Raw genomic sequence first — 17233 nt, forward strand, 5'->3', positions numbered from 1 at the left:
AATGAGAACACACGGACACAGGAAGGGGAACATCACACTCCGGGGACTGTTGTGGGATACACCTAATGCTAAATGGCGAGTTAATGGGTGCAGCACACCAACATGGCACATGGATACATATGTAACAAACCTGCACATTGTGCACATGTACTCTAAAACTTAAAGTATAATAATAATAATAATAATAATACAAGAAATGTTTAATGGCCTCACCAGTCTTAGAGAAAATTCAGTGAGTCTCATTATTAGATAGTCACACTGAAGAGTCAAGCTTTAACTCTACAACCCACGATAAAATTAGACTCCTCAAGGAGTCTCAAGCTTTTTGAGGAGAGGGGCCTTGTTTTATTCAACCATGTATTCCCATTATAGCACCTAGTTGGATCTCCTGTTTGTTTCATCCTTATGTTTATTTGATGAAAAATCAATACTAAAATTTTTTTAAAGACATATTTTGAGATATGGTACTTGAAAAGTAATATAATCTCCTTTGTGTTCCAGACTCTAAATATAAACAACAAAACAAATAATCAAAATAGGGCCTTACATTTTATCTGTTTATTAGAAACGAACACATGTAACAAAGATGAATGCATATTTATTCTCTAAGCATCTTCAATAGATCAAAGTTACCAGAATTGCATTCTTAAAAAGAAAAAAACTTGAAGCTTAAATTATAGGCTTGTTTTTACTGTTCACTTTAAATTTTCTATTTCAAAACATGGAGGATAATTTTCTTTTTCTTTTTTTTGGAAGCAGAGTCTGGCTCTGTCACCCAAGCTGGAGTGCAGTGGCTCGATCTTGGCTCACTGCAACCTCCACCTCCCAGACTCAAGCAATTCTCCTGCCTCAGCCTCCCGAGTAAGTGGGATTACGGGCGCATGCCACCATGCCCGGCTAGTTTTTGTGTTTTAGTAGAGATGGGGTTTCACCATGTTGGCCAGGCTGGTCTCGAACTCCTGACCTCAGGTGATCTGCTCACCTCGGCCTCCCAAAGTGCTGGTAACACAGGCGTGAGCTGCCACGCCTGGTTAATTTTATTTTTCTTGAATTTATTTTAACTTTATACTTATTCATAACTAAATCTTCCACAACATTTATATTCTGGTATCCCTTTATCATCATAGGTAAGTTATAATTCACAAGTTAATATAAAAATATGTGTCACTAGAAATATTAGGCAATAACTTCAATAACTAGGTAACAATGATATCAAAACTCGAGAAATAAAATACAATATTGAGGCTAGCCCTAAGAAACGACTCTAAATCTATACCAATTCAACTACTTACACCCTTGGTATGTTTTGTTATTCACTGAGAAATCAGTCAGCTCTGACTCGGTTGAGCTGAATCTCCCAGTTTGTTTCTTTATTTGTTTTTATGTTTTTCTCACTGCCAAAGTTTGACATTTCCATTAATTAAAACTTTAACAATTTCACAGTAATGAGAACACTAACATAACTGTATTAACATTTTCATACTGTTCGAGGTCAGTATATTTATTTGGTTGTTTCAAGTTTAAACAAGTGATAATAATTGAAATGGAGCTATAGAAGAATTTGTATAAGAAGGACAAGTTCATTTCACTACAATGAAGAAGCAAACATTAGTTCAATTCAACCAACAATGACTGAAGGGCTACCATGTGCCAGTGAGTATCATGGTATCCATACTCAAAAGCCACCGCCACCTCTTTCACACCCCCATGCTGTATTGTATATGTATATATCCATATCATTCTAATTGTCATTATCACCATTACCACCACAGATGTTTAGCCAAAAAGGCACATTGACTCCTCTCCCATTCAGTCACTCTTCAACACAACAACTCAAGTGATCCTATTAAGTGAAAGTTGTATGACATCATTTCTCTGCTGAAAACCTTCCAGTGGCTTCCCACACCACCCAGAGTAAATGCCAAAGCTCTCACCATGGCCTGTCAACATCCATATGCTGTAGCCCCCATCACCTCTCTGTCTTCATTTCATACTGCCTTTCATATGGCTCACATACTGTGCTCCAGCCACATTGCCACCTCACTGTGTCTAGCCCTTTGCAGATGCTATTCCCTCTGCGTAAAAAGTTATTTACATCCCTCACTTTGCCTCTTTTTAAAAAATCTGTATTGTCATCTTAACAGTCAGGCTATGCTTGACTCCCAATTAATACTTGCAGCTGAGCATGGCGGCTCACGCCTATAATCCCAGCACTTTGGGAGGCCGAGGTGGGTGGATTGCTTGAGGTCAGGAGTTCAAGACCAGCCTGACCAACATGGTGAAACCCTGTCTACTAAAAAGACAAGAAAACAAAACAAAACAAAATTAGCTGGGCATGGTGGCAGGTACCTGTAACCCCAGCTACTGGGGAGGCTGAGTCAGGAGAATCACTGGAACCCAGGAGGCAGAGGTTGTAGTGAGCCAAGATTGTGCCACTGCCCTCCATCCTCAGCATCAGAGTGAGAATCTGTCTTAAAAAACAAAACAAAACAAAAAAACTTGCAAATCCCCTCCCCCAACACAGCCTATCCCCTTCCTCTGCTTTTCTCCTTCTTCTTATCCTTAGCACTTCTTAATATCTAATATAATGCATGCTTTTACTTTTATACTATTTATTGTCTGTCTCTCCTACTAATGTAAGCTCTATGAGGGCAGAGATTTTTATTTTTTGTTGTTTTCATTGTTTACTTCTGTATCCCCAGCACTTAGGATAGTAGTTGACATGTGGTAAACAATCAATAATTCTCGGTAGAGTTAAGGAATAAATAACAATATTACTACTATTAGGAAACATTTATTAAGCTATTATTCTCTGCCATATACTTTGCTAGGTACTTTAAATGCATATTTCCATTATTCTCCTCAAATAAATACAAATATATTATTGTCTCCATTTAGCAGATGAAAAAAATCTAAGGCACAGAGAGGCATTACAATTTGTCCAAGGTTACATCGCTTTTAAATGATGCAGTGTTTATTTCATTATCTTGTAAGGAGATATGTCTGTTACTACTACAGTTTTTCATTAATTCTAATAGTCTCATTATTTTACCCTTAAACATCTCATGAGTTGGGATGTGCCTAACCATTGAAGGCACATCAGAGTTACATTGACAGATATTTTTTTTCTTTCTAAGTGGTCCATAGAATAATGGATGATGTTGTAGCATCCATAAGATACAGTTTATTAACTCTTCTTGAGGGTAGTACTCTTTGCTTAATCTCTGAATCCCTGATGCTCAGCACAATGTGTAATGCAAGACAATTACACAATGTGTAATGCAAGACAATCAATAAATACAGGCTGAATGAACAGAGTTTGTGTATTTCTCCTCTTTGTATTTTCTATCTTCTTTGGTAGCTTTTTCTATAAGGCTTTTTAGAGAAGGCTTCCATGAGAGCAAGGAACATAGTAATTATTATTCAACATTTTATTACCAATACAATGCCTGTCACATGACAGTTGATTAATAAATATGGATGGAATAAATTAATCTTATAATTCCCAGAGCTGAGCTCTCTCACAGGCATATAACATATGCCATATTCTGATACTTTTTAAAAATTACTTCAAACCTTTATCAATTCATCAGAAAATATGGGTACATATAGATTCTTGAGTCAAAACTACCTGCATTAAAATTCTGGCTCTACCACTTGTGAATGCTATGAGATTGGGAAATTTATTTAACCTCTCTGTGCCTCAGTTATGCATGTAGAGCTTTAGAACACTGCCTGGTACATAATAATGCTCAAGAAATGCCAGAAATTATTTCACACTGTTGTTTGCTCATTGTTTATTGACTTATTTATATGCTAAACACTATAGCAAGCTTTCTGGAATCAACAGTTTTTTCCTTAGGTGGTCCTGAATCCTTACTTAGGGGATTTAAAAATGCCGTAAACAAAAATAAATTAGCTCTATAAAGATTACTTCCTCTACTGTCAACTGCAGTGAGCAGGCTGCTTTCTTTTATTATTTATTTATTTATTTATTTATTTATTTATTTATTTATTTATTTATTTTTTGAAACGGAGTCTCGCTCTGTCACCCGGTCTGGAGTGCAATGGCGCGATCTTGGCTCACTGAAACCTCTGCCTGCCGGGTTCAAGGAATTCTCCTGCCTCAGCCTCTGGAGTATCTGGGATTACAGGCGCCTGCCACCACGCCCGGCTAATTTTTGTATTTTTGGTAGAGACAGGTTTTCGCCATGTTGGTCAGCCTGGTCTGGAACCCCTGACCTCAGGTGATCTGCCCGCCTCAGCCTCCCAAAGTGCTGGGATTATAGGCGTGAGCCACCGCGCCCGGCCAAGACCCAACTCTTAACTGTAATAACTTGGAATATTGAGAACCTGAACTTGATCCATAAGAAAATAGCCTGGCCGGGCACTGTGGCTCACGCATATAATCCCAGCACTTTGGGAGGCCCAGGCGGGTGGATCACTTGAGGTCAGGAGTTCGAGAACAGCCTGAACAACATGGCGAAGCCTCATCTCTACCAAAAATACAAAACTAGCCTGGCGTGGTGGTGCACATCTGTAATCCCAGCTACTTAGGAAGCTGAGGCAGGAGAATCGCTTGGTGCGCGCCTGTAATCCCAGCTACTCAGAAGCTGAAGCAGGAGAATCGCTTGAACCCAGGAGGCAGAGGTTGTGATGAGCTGACGTCGCGCCATTGAATTCCAGCCTGGGCAACAAGAGTGAAACTCCTTCTCAGAAAATGAAAATAAATAATTAAATAAAAACAGTGGGTCTCCTTAACAGTGCCCATGTTGTTCCATTGTTCTACTTAGGAATTTGTAACCTTTGGAGAATTACTGAATCTCTTGGTGACTCAGTTTTGCCATCTGTAAACTAATGATAATTAATAGTGCCTTCTAACAGATTTGTTGTCCTAATTAAATGAGTTAGTCCTTGTAAAGTGTTCAGAATATTGCTTGGCCCATAATAAGTGCTCAGTAAGTTCCCAGCAGGTCTGGACAATAGTAACGTCTATAAAAGCATATGTGAGCAGTATCTGGAACAAATTAATTTCCAAATCCATTAAAATGTTTACATATGTTTACATATGTGTTAAAGTTTCAACAGCATTGTCCTAGTGGAAAGGGAGAGCTGTTAATAGACCTGGATTAGAATCATGGTCCTATCAATTGCCAGCTATGTAAGCTGGGGGGAATTATTTAACCTATTTCATCTGTGAAATGAAGATGAGTATGCTTACCCAAAAGTTGTTGGGAGTACTAAATTAGAGAGCACATATGTAAAACATTCAGCACAGTTTCTGGCATGGTAGGGGCTAAATATGCACCAGATAGTATAAATAAATACCCCCCAAAATCTTACATTTTTGCTTATCTTACATGATAAAGCCACTACAATTTTGTGTTTATTGAAACAGATAGTTTTCTCAATATCCTAGCCATGAGAGAACTAGAAAGTATAAATGGATCCAATTATAAAAATAAATATACTTTCATATTGCTGATAGTCTGTGGAGTTTCACTATCTCGGGAGGCCATGGAGCCAAGTATTAAAATGAATTCTGAAGAGAATTAGATAATTTCATGGCTGATAATATGAATGGCTTCTTTTTAAAAACTGGTTGTAATCGAATCTGCTGCCACCAACTGATAGCCATGGGGTCTCAGGCAGAATTTCCTCTTTCTACCCAGGGCACTGCACAAGTAGCCAAAAGCTACTAACAGCATTGTTATGGTTTCAGTTCTCTTCTTGCCTCTATTAGGCCCTTGGGAAGGTTTTTTCAGCAGTGGACTTTCGATGAAAATGAATGCTTAAAGGGTGGGGAGAAGGAAATGCTTCTGTAGTCAGCCAAAAGGTTGTCTACTAGAGTGAAGTTAGCGCAAAAGACAGATTTGTAAAGGGAAAACCATGAAGAAAGGTACATATTTAGAGAGGAAAGGAAAATATGAAGAAGAATAAAACAATTAATGCATTTTCTGAGTAGAAGATAAACCTTTCTTCTCTTGTGAAGTTTAGACTACGTTTGTTTGTTTGTTTGTGACAGACTCTTGCTCTGTCGCTCAGGCTGGAGGGCAGTGGGGCAGTCTGGGCTCACTGCAACCTCTACCTCCTGGGTTCAGGCAATTCTCCTGCCTCAGCCTCCTGAGTAGCTGAGACTACAGGTGCCCGCCACCATGCCCCGGCTAATTTATTTATTTTTATTTATTTATTTTTTTATTTTTAGTAGAGATGGGGTTTCACTATGTTGGCCAGGCTGCTCTCAAACCCCTGACCTCAGGTGATCTGCCTGCCTCAGCCTCCCAAAGTGCTGGGATTACAAGCATGAGCCACGGTGCCCAGCCTAGACTATCTTTGATTGTATAATTTTATATTCTGTCTTAAGTATTAAATTTGTTTAAAAGATGCCCATCCCAAATAATAAAAATATTTGTGATCAAGAATAGTAATGCTTTACTAGATTCTTTTTATTTCCTTCAGTTTCTTCTTAAAGTGTTAAGGAAGACTTATAATTATATAATGCATGAAATCATTGAGAATGACATTTTTAATAGCAAAGTATTAAGAACGTGGAATATGGAGTCAGAGAATGCCTGTTTAGTTACTACTTGTATGATTATAATTCACTTACTAGTTGAGCCTATATCTTCTCATTTTTGAAACTAGGAATATATAGTAATAATTACTCTACACGTTTTTTTGGTCTGAATTAGATGAGATGATAGTGACTTTAAAATATTGCAAAATGGGCCAGGCGTGGTGGCTCACACCTGTAGTCCCAACACTTTGGGAGGCTGAAGAGGGCAGATCACAAGGTCAAGAGATCGAGACCATCTTGGCCAACATGGTGAAAACCCATCTCTACTAAAAATACAAAAATTGGCTGGGCATGGTGGCATGCACCTGTAGTCCCAGCTACTCAGGAGGCTGAGGCAGGAGAATCACTTGAACCCAGGAGGCAGACGTTGCAGTGAGCCAAGATCGCACCACTGCACTCCAGCTTGGCAACTGAGTGAGATTCTGTCTCAAAAATAAAAAAAAAAATTTTAAAAATTGCAAAATGTAAGGAACTTTACAAGTGTTTATTTTCACTGTTTTCTATTATTGTACTCCACAAGTCATAACTCATAATTGCATTCAAAATAATGTTTATTCTTTTCAAGGCAGGCTGAAGGAAAAAATTAAACAAAATAAATCAAATTCTAAGAAAGAAACGAGTTATGAACAGTAAATTTCAAAGGACAGGAGAATTAAAATTTTCTTTTGGAAGTAAGTTTATGAGGGTAAAATGCTAAGAAGGAGTTTTGTTTAGTTATTTTTATGAAAATACTAGTCTGTGTAAGCACAATGGGCACAAAAACAATGACTAATTAAGGAAAATTGCAACATTTTAATAAAATGTCATATGTAAATAGTCACTCAAACTTAATTTCTTTTAGACAATAACTTTTCTCTGATATACAACCACACAAAGCACTTATAACACATAGTTTTATTAAGCTAGCTATGTCATCAGGTAAGATTCAATAGCAGTATATATTGAAAAAGTGTCATATCGCCTCTCCATTGCTGGAATATAAACTCTCATAGCCTATAATATGGGCTAGAACTTTGCCAATCAGTGACTGTTCAGCAAATCTGGACTTTTTTCTCTTGTATTTAGCAATAAGATGAATCCTTTCTTGGGCGCTGGTGACAGCATGTCTATAACTAGGACCTATTCTGCCAAAAATTGGCATTGAACAGAGCCTGCGGTAGTCTTACATAGCAGTAAATGGAAGGGTGGGTATGGGGGATCAGGGACAGCCTTTAAAATCGATTTTAATTCTGCTTAAAGTTAAATGGAATGGTATGACCCTGCTTGTAGACATCTCTCTGTGGCACAGTTCCATGAAAATAAGTTCTATATTGATCCCTAACATTAGTATGTCTATTAAACTAAGTCCTTCCAATGTATTTCATAAGAAATTGAAGTTTTTAAAAAATATCGTATCATTGTTATTGCTTCATAAGAGTATATTCACTTTAAATCTAATTGTTCTGAGATAGGATCATTTGGGGGAGAGGGAGCTTTATTTTCTTCCTGAATGTTTCCACTTTGTCTAATGGACAATGTAAAATGCATTTAAGAAATGATTTTTTCAGTCTATTAATTGTACAAACTCTTAACCACCCCATATGCATGTCCCACTATTTATCCTTTCTCTTCTTTTGTGAAGCTTCTCTTTTTGTGGGATACTATATTCTCCACTGCCTTCTTGACCTAGTCCTGATGTTCACCTACCTTTACTGAGAGCTCATTTACTCCTAGTCGGGCACAATACTAAAAGCTAAGGAATTAATCCTAACAACACGTTAGTGAATAACCCAGTCTTGGTAAATTTGGAAAGGCTTCTTGATAGAAATAACATCCAAGCTAAGCTGAAAGGATAAATAGGAGTTAGTGAGGCAAAAATGGTGGCAAGAACACATTGCAGGATGTGCAAAGGCCCTGAGGCAGAAAGAACAGGGTGCAGCTAGGGAACCACTGGTAATTTTGTATGGTTTAAAGAATATACTTAAAAGATGAGGAAGCATTATAATGAGTTGGAGAGAGAAATTCATGAAGAGCTTGGGCATGAAGAAAACAATTCAGCTTTTGTTTGAAGGGCAGACAGAAACCATTTAAGCACTTTAATCAGTAAACTAACATATTCCAATTTATACTCTAAGAGTATCTCTGGAAAAAGGTAGAGAATGATTTGAATAGGGTAATTTTAGAAAAAAAAAATAAAGAACATTAATTTTCATTACATGGTACTGGTGCTGTTGTTAAATTATGTTTGGTTTCATTCTATTATCTTTATAAATCTGAAATCTAAACCATTTAAATAGAGGATAAAGATACATTATTAAACCCATGCTAAAATACATATATCACACAGCAAGCAAAAATCCTGTGGTGGTGTGCCATGGCCCGTTGTGCATGATTTGTGCAGTTGGGACAATAGGCTGGAGAAATCTTGCACCACATGTGTAACTATGTAGTTTGTCATAGTGAAAATGATTGCTGAACAAATCTTTTCTTCTCCCAGAGAGTTATATGCTAATTAAAATACCTAATCGAAGAAAGGTACATTCATTTAGAAAGCATTCGTCAGTACCTACATAATCCTCAAGAAGGGAAAGAAGACAATTGAAAAACAGAGCTTCTATTTTAAAATTAATTCTTACTCTAGTTCAGAGGCATCCTGAACAAGTTAATTTGAGCATGAGATTATTTAACTAATAACAGGTAACCGCTATGAATCTCCATTTTTACATGATCAAACTAAAGAAGACAAAGAAGAAATAGCAATGCTTTGTTTGAAACAAAAACTGTAGCTCATTATCAATGAAAAGATTATAGTCCCTGTCAAAAAATTAAAAGTTGCTCAAAGCGGTCCCTTCAGAAGTACAAATGAGAGCTGGCATTATTTGAATTAAAGGAGTCGGAGAAAATAGTTGGAGTTAGCTTTTAACTATTGCCTTACTACTTCCCTATCTTAGTTCATTTTCTACTACTGTAACAATACCCAAGATGGGGTAAATTATAAAAACACAATAGTTTCTTACAGTACTAGAGGCTGAGAAGTTCAAGGTCAAGGGCCCCACAACTGGCAAAAGCCTTCCTTCTGCATCATCCCATGGCAGAACAGAAGGGCAAGAGAGCATACAGTTGGGGGGAGGGGCGGGGACAGGTGGGAGGGGGCCAAACACGCATCCTCTTATCAGAAACCCATTTCCAAGATAACTAGCCCTCTCCCACAATAATGGCATTAATCCATTCACGAGGGCAGAGCCCTCAGGACTTAATTCCTTCATAAAGGTTCCACTTTTCAACACTCCTACACTGGGGATGAAGTTTCTAGCACTTGAACTTTGGGGGATGCATTTAAACTGTAGCATTCCCCATGTAGTATGATGTCAAAAAGGATTTTTTTGTCAGCTGGAAAAATAGCACAAAATGTTCTTACATCTCAGCAGTGACACCATTGACACATTTTTTTAAGCTAATACTTTCTAAAAATTTAGTTTTTAAGTTACTCAATTTTCTTGATTGTAGGTAATGTTTTCTTTTTAAAACATTTGATTGATTATATATGCAAATTATATATACTAGAGTCATTTTTATTGTGTATAGTTTTAAGCTTTCTATTGCACTTAATATTTTGAAATATGTTATTAAATTTTATGTTGGGATTGTGTTATATGTTTAGTGTCAACTTTATTTTATGAATCACGAGCTTTGATTTGGCAAAAGTAAATATTGAAATAACTATATTGCCATTTTGCTCAGCTACTGCTTTCATTAACAAAAAGTTGATGATGGGGAGCTGAATGTAGATAGTGGTGATTAGAAAGAAAAAATAGATGGATTTAAAATAGAGGCATGAGACAGAATCAAAAAGACTTGGTTATTTGGGAGATATAGTGTATGTGGAAGAAGGAGGGACAATAAGACACTCTGCCTTCTTGTATGAAATTTGGGTAGATGCAATTCTGAACATTACCATTCATATGGAAAGGGACCATGAGAGAAAGAGAAGGAAAGTTGAGAAGAGTGGGAGGGAAAATAGAAGAAAGAGGCAAAACACACATAATAAACAGCATCACTTCAGAAAATACTACAATTTCAGTGATTAAATGTTCATAAATATCCCATCCCTTCACTGTCTCTCTCCTGTTTCTTTGGAAGCTTTATATACACCAAATACATTGTGATGAACCTGGGACCTCCTCAGGGCAGCAGAGGTGATGATATTTTAAGGGAAGTAGAAAATGAATTACAAACAGCTAGAGGCTCATATCAGAATGCCCTACATCTTCTTAAACATGAGTGATCTTGAATCAGACTAGAGCCAATATCCCTACAGTTTATTGCCAGTAAGTGAGGTTAAGAGTAGTTTCTAATCTTACAGCTAGGAATGCAGTCTGTGTACAGGAAGGACAAGCATACTCTTGCATTCCCATGATGAGAATATGAATATATTTTCCCAGAAAGATGATTCTTTGCAGTAGTTATTTCCATAGTATGCTTATTCCTTGGAAACATAGGTTCAATTACCTAACAAAGAACCTAACTATTTTATTTGGAACTTGGAATACATTTTCCCATTCAAAAAATCTTGTTAGAGGATAATTTAGGATTGTAACTATTTGGAAACTACTTACACTTTAATGAAAATCAAATTTGAAAATTGTGTGAAGGTGAGTCAGTTCTAAGAGCAATGGAGTAGATCACTAAGCTACTCCAGTTTGTGTTTAAGGAGACTATATTCAGAATTGCTCTTTATTTTTTAGCTTGTCAGCAGTTTAATTTCTGTTTCCTTTTTTTTTTTGTCCTCTCACTTGTTTGCTGCATATTTAGAAATCCATATTACACTTCATGTGAAAGTAAAATTTTATATATAGTTCTCCCTTCTTTACAAAGTTTGATAATTCTAAGGAGAGGGCTTAAAGTTTTAATCCTCTAATTGTCAAAAAGGCTGAGAGCATTAAGAAGCTTACTGAAGAGTTGAGTTGTGCTGTAATTTTGTTTTCTGGGATTTGAGTTTCGAAGAACCCTTAAAAAGCCTGTGTTTGGCAGTGGTCAGGTGGTTGTTTTGATACTCAAGTGGCATCCTGATACCTTGGTATTGGCTTATTTTTGCCATGTTTAAAATGAAAATCAGGTTGAGGACTTCTAGAGCTTTAAAGCTCTTTGAACTGTCAAATAAAAATAATTTCTACAGTACTAGGACATCTTGAGGTCCTACTGTGAACAAGCAATGTAGGTGTTTTCTTTCTAATTTTATTTCAGATATCTCTACCACAGGACCTCTTGGCATGGGAAGCACTACCACCAGTACCACCCTTCGGACCACAACTTTGAGCCCAGGAAGGAGTACCACCCCGTCAGCATCAGGAAGAAGAAACCGGAGTACTAGCACCCCATCTCCAGCTGTCGAGGTGCTTGATGACATGACCACACACCTTCCATCAGCATCGTCCCAAATCCCAGCTCTTGAAGAGAGCTGTGAGGCTGTGGAAGCCCGAGAAATCATGTGGTTTAAGACTCGTCAAGGACAGATAGCAAAGCAGCCATGCCCTGCAGGAACTATAGGTAAGTCTGTGCTAAAGCACTAAGTTAAAACTGTTGTGTTACTTTGGCTTTATTTTCTAGTGTTCTTTTCCTTTTCCTTCCTCCTTCCCTCCCTCGCTCCCTTCCTCCCTCCCTCCCTCCCTCCTTGTCTCTCTCTTTCTCCTTCCTTCCTTTTTCTTTCTTTCTTTTTCTTTCTTTCTTTCTCTTTCTTTCTTTCTTTCTTTCTCTTTCTTTCCTCTTTCTTTTTTTTATTACAACATATTTTATTACTTCACATTTGACTAAATTCTGAACTCAGCTAAATTACAGTTTAAAGCTATCTATTTTCCAGAGTTTGAAAACGTAACCTGATTAAGTCACAGGTAACCTGTGAGACCTGCACTTTGCCCTCATAGTTTCAGGTTTCTGGGTCAAGGTAAAGTTAGGCTGTAGATATTCTGGCTACTCTAGAGGCTCAGCTTTTCTATGCAGCAGTCCAGAAGGGATCAATTGATTGCTGGGAGTTAGTCTCATGCTTGTCACCAACCATCAGATATTGATTGCAGAAAATGAGGTCGAGGACTTCTATATTAGATTATCATGGAAATGACCTAACATGTAACAAAAGAGAAAGTTTGACTCTCTTTTTTATCAGCCATTGTAGTTGTCCTCTGATGGTCAAAGGCTCTTAACGCTGTCAGGGACCATGCTGCACGGAGTCTCACTCTGTCGCCCAGGCTGGAGTGCAGCGGCATGATCTTGGCTCACCCTCCGCCTCCAGGGTTCAAGTGATTCTCCTGCCTCAGCCTCCTGAGTAGCTGGGATTACAGGCGCCCACCACCACACCCGGCTAATTTTTTTTTGTATTTTTAGTAGAGACAGGTTTTGCCATGTTGTCCAGGCTGATCTCAAACTCCTGACCTCAGATGATTAGCCTGCCTCAGCCTCCCAAAGTTCTGGGAGTATAGGCATAAGCCACTGTGCCTGGCCTTCTTTGCCTATTTTATTACTGATCTCATTCATAATATCTTCACATGGTAACCATATTATTATTTATTTTGCTTAAGCAAAGGTATTCTGATTTTCTTATTGTTACATACATTGGTATTCGTAAATGAATACTTGGCACGTTTGCATTATTCTCTAAAATATGTAAATAAGAGAAATTCACAGCGTATGTCACCCAGTATTCTCAGGGACTTTTTCCTTAGGTATTATTGATTTGGATTCTTTAAGGGAAAAAGTTTTTCTTAGAAAGTTCTGATATGGGTATATCATTTCATATTCCATGGTTTAGGAAATGATGGGTGGGAAGACCAAAGGGTATCTTGGTTTTTTATAAAAAATACACTTCTTTTCCACCAAAATATTTTAAAATATTCAAAAATATTCATTTTATTTAGGAAAAAGAGGGAGAATATTTATTTGTAAAGTTTTCCATGATCCTGGAATCAGAGAACAGTTGGAAACCATCTTTTTTCTTAGCTCTGTTTTCTTAGTTCTGGTCTCAGTTCCTTTATTTCTAAAAGAAAAATAATAATAGCCCCCTACTGCAGACCTTTGTTTTGAAGATTAGTGAAACACTTTGTTTGAAAGCACTTTGCTCTACAGAAATGTGTCATTATTTTTCTGTGACAATTGAAAAAGATATTTTCTAAAGCCCTCAGGGATTACTGTCAATACACCCCAGTCTCATTTTTACCCATCTCTGTCCATTCTGTTATGCCTTTGTCTAGGCCCCCACAGTCTCTCACTTGAATTATTGCAATAGCTTCCTCACCGTCACGCCATTACTCTCTGAAATTCATCTTCCATGTTCCTGCCAGAGGTATCATTCCAAAACTCAAATTTGCTCATCATCTGTCTCGTCTTTTAATATTCTCGTTGATTTTCCGGCTCCCACAGATGATAGACAAGGGAGTTTGTGATCTGGTTTACTTTTCTACTTTCATTAAATACAACTCCCCAGTCCAGTAGACCCCAGTTCAAAAAAACCTGAAGTTTCCCAAAGAACATATATTTTTCCACTTGGAATGTCCTTTTCCACCTTGTTTTTTCTCTGAAAAACCTGCACACTTATTTGAAGACTCAGCTGCTACCTTGCCTCTACAAAGTCAAGCACTAACCTCCATGGAGGCACATATCACATCATCTCACCCATGAAATTCTTTAAAAACAGTCCTCAGCTGGACACGGTGGCTCACGCCTGTAATCCCAGCACTTTGCGAGGCCATGGCAGGCAGATCACGAGGTCAGGAGTTTGAGACCAGCCCGGCCAATATGGTAAAACCCTGTCTCTACTAAAAATATACAAATTAGCTGGGTGTGGTGGGGGATGCCTATAGTCCCAGCTACTTGGGAGGTTGAGGCAGGAGAATCACTTGAACCCGGGAGGCAGAGGTTGCAGTGAGCCGAGATCTTGCCACTGCACTCCAGTCTGGGCAACAGAGCAAGACTCCATCTCAAAAAAAAAATAATAGTAATAATAATAATAATAGTCCCTATACCTAATGTGGCTCCCACAAGTGCTTCAAACATACTGTATGTTTTTGTTTGGAGTACTACATTTCTCTAGTGCTAAATGCTTACTGGCACTGTATCTGGTGTTTTTTTTTTTTTTTTTTAGATGGAGTCTCGCTCTGTCCCCTAGGCTGGAGTGCAGTGGCGCAATCTCGGCTCACTGCAAGCTCCGCCTCCCGGGTTCACGCCATTCTCCTGCCTCAGCCTCTCCGAGTAGCTGGGACTACAGGCGCCCGCCACCACGCCCGGCTAATTTTTTGTATTTTTAGTAGAGACGGGGTTTCACCGTGGTCTCCATCTCCTGACCTCGTGATCCGCCCGCCTCGGCCTCCCAAAGTGCTGGGATTACAAGCGTAAGCCACCGCGCCCGGCCTGTATCTGGCATTTTAATAAACATTATATCAATTTAATTGTCTCATTTTTACCTTTGCTCATTTTAAAATATACCATGGATGTGAAGTCATTCTAAGAAAAAGAAACAGATACATTTCTCTCATTATTATAGGTGTATCAACTTATCTATGCCTTGCTCCTGATGGAATTTGGGATCCCCAAGGACCAGATCTCAGCAACTGTTCTTCTCCTTGGGTCAATCATATAACACAGAAGGTAAATCTTGTGACTGATGAAGTCTTTGCTAAAACTATATCATCTGTTGTTGATGATAGCTGTTGGAAACAAAACAGTCAAGAATTCTTTTAAAATCAATGTAGAAAAATTCTACCATTTTGATATAATTTCACATTTAATGACAACCTCTAATATGTTATGAGCTAATTCTAGAATTTTGTTGTTTTTAAAGTGCAAATCCATGAATTTCCTTATATTGCTTATAATAATTTTATTATTAATAAAATGTCTATGGTATTGTGAACTACAGATATAAAAGTCCAAGAGGCATTATAAATTAAGCAAGTAAAAGTTTCTAGCATACATACATATGAGTTTTCTTGTGGAAATAATAATTATAATTTTTCAAAGTCTACCTTGGGAATCTTAAGCCATCTAATAAATGTTCTGTAACCTAATCATTTATCAACGTTAAAAGTATACACGTGTGACAGAATCTTGCAGACTCAAATATTCAGGGCTTATTTGGTTGCAATATGTTGAACATTTTTATTATTAATGCACTGTGGGGCTTTGAATTGATTTCATTACAAACAGAGACCAGATGTGCATTTATGCCAAAAGGGTTATGGGATGAATCCTTATTATAGCAATTTATGTGGATTTATGCACTCCTAAAATGGAGAGTCCTTCTATGGCACATTAGCTATGCTGAGGAATTTCTGAGAGAGATTTTCCCGAGAAATATTACAAGTGATGGCCTTACTAAAAGCCTGCCTGTGCCATTTGCTCTTTTCTCTATTTGTTTTTAACCAGACTTATCCTCAATAATATACTGTATAATAATCCATAAATATCTACCCAGTAGATCATTTAGCAGATGAGCCATAACTATCTATTTACCCTAAATCATGGAAGAATAGTGGTTATATTGACTCTAGTTACCCTCTTACATATGCATCTCCATACTTGTTGCTATTCATAATGATGCTTCTCCAGTTTCAGCACTGTTCCTGCCACAGTTTTTATGTCCTTTGATTTTATTACAATGTAGCTCAGACCCCAGGGCAAATAACTCTTGCTGGATGTGATCAGATTAAGAGATGAGTAGCATATCTCCCTACATTAGCAATTCTTTAAAAACAGTCCCTAGATACTTAGCCCAGGGGTGAATATAAATTCAATAATAATTCTTCTAGAAGGCTTAATGTTTTCACGATAATTTCTGAATATAGTTGGACCATTTTATTGTAGAAATTACTAGGTGACTTTAACTGATAATGATGCTTAATTCTTTTCTTTTCTCTGCAGCCCAGCTAATCTTAGGACAAAAGATAATTCCTTTCAAAGACCAGACAGCTGTTGTCCATTTGATTTATGGACAGGATGTTTTTGTTTTGTAAAAAAATACCTCCTATTCTTCCAGATCATTTTGTTTCATCCTGTAGAGTCCGTAAAACTATGTTATGTGATCATTATATTTAAACTTAAAGAACTTAGTTGATTGGAACTTATTAAAAAAACCTTAGATTGATTACTCAAAAATTTATAAAACCTTAAAAAGTGTAACAAGAGGATTTTGAGCACTCTGAATCAGCTTATGTAACTTGTCCAAGGTCAGTGGTGGAGCTAGTATTTCAGTTGGGACTACCTTCATCAAGACATCATACTTAACCACAACACTGGTTAAACCATGGATAGCTTATGATTGGCTTCATAGCCTTACACTCAGTTACCTATGCTGTCCCTCTGCACTCTGCCTACTCTTTTACTTGGTCGTGTCCCTTATGCCTCCAAATATTTATGCTACTCATTGAGTACAAATGATAGTTGAGCAGGTTTCTTTACCACAAAACTCTAACACTTTTAAATATTAGTATTGAAAACTTCAAGAATCTGTTGTAGCATTCATAGGATTATTTGTCTATATTTTATCCCCCTCCTCCCCAGCTGTCTTTCGTAGAATTCATTCCTTTTCTCATCTCCTTCCTCTCACTGTAATACCTTTGTAGTACCGGAGTCCACACAGATGGAACACTCAGGAGGTTTTGTTTCCAATGGTACTGGGGCAGTAAAGGCAAA

At 37.6% G+C, this 17233-nt stretch overlaps 1 protein-coding gene across 47 annotated transcripts in view; it reads left to right on the forward strand.

Annotated features, from left to right (window-relative positions):
• Window positions 1-17233, forward strand: part of ADGRL3 (adhesion G protein-coupled receptor L3) — an 866327-nt gene that overhangs the window by 679275 nt on the left and 169819 nt on the right. For 30 of the 47 annotated variants that reach the window (XM_032151681.2, XM_032151691.2, XM_032151695.2 and 27 more), the window contains 2 exons: window positions 11801-12103; window positions 15087-15190. In XM_032151681.2, coding sequence (XP_032007572.1) covers window positions 11801-12103; window positions 15087-15190 — 407 coding nt within the window. The remainder of the gene's footprint in view (window positions 1-11800; window positions 12104-15086; window positions 15191-17233) is intronic. The other 17 variants (XM_058434505.1, XM_032151721.2, XM_058434598.1 and 14 more) reach the window with 1 other exon arrangement.

Source organism: Hylobates moloch, unplaced genomic scaffold, assembly GCF_009828535.3.
Source record: "Hylobates moloch isolate HMO894 unplaced genomic scaffold, HMol_V3 SCAFFOLD_2, whole genome shotgun sequence".
NCBI classification, from domain to species: domain Eukaryota; kingdom Metazoa; phylum Chordata; class Mammalia; order Primates; family Hylobatidae; genus Hylobates; species Hylobates moloch.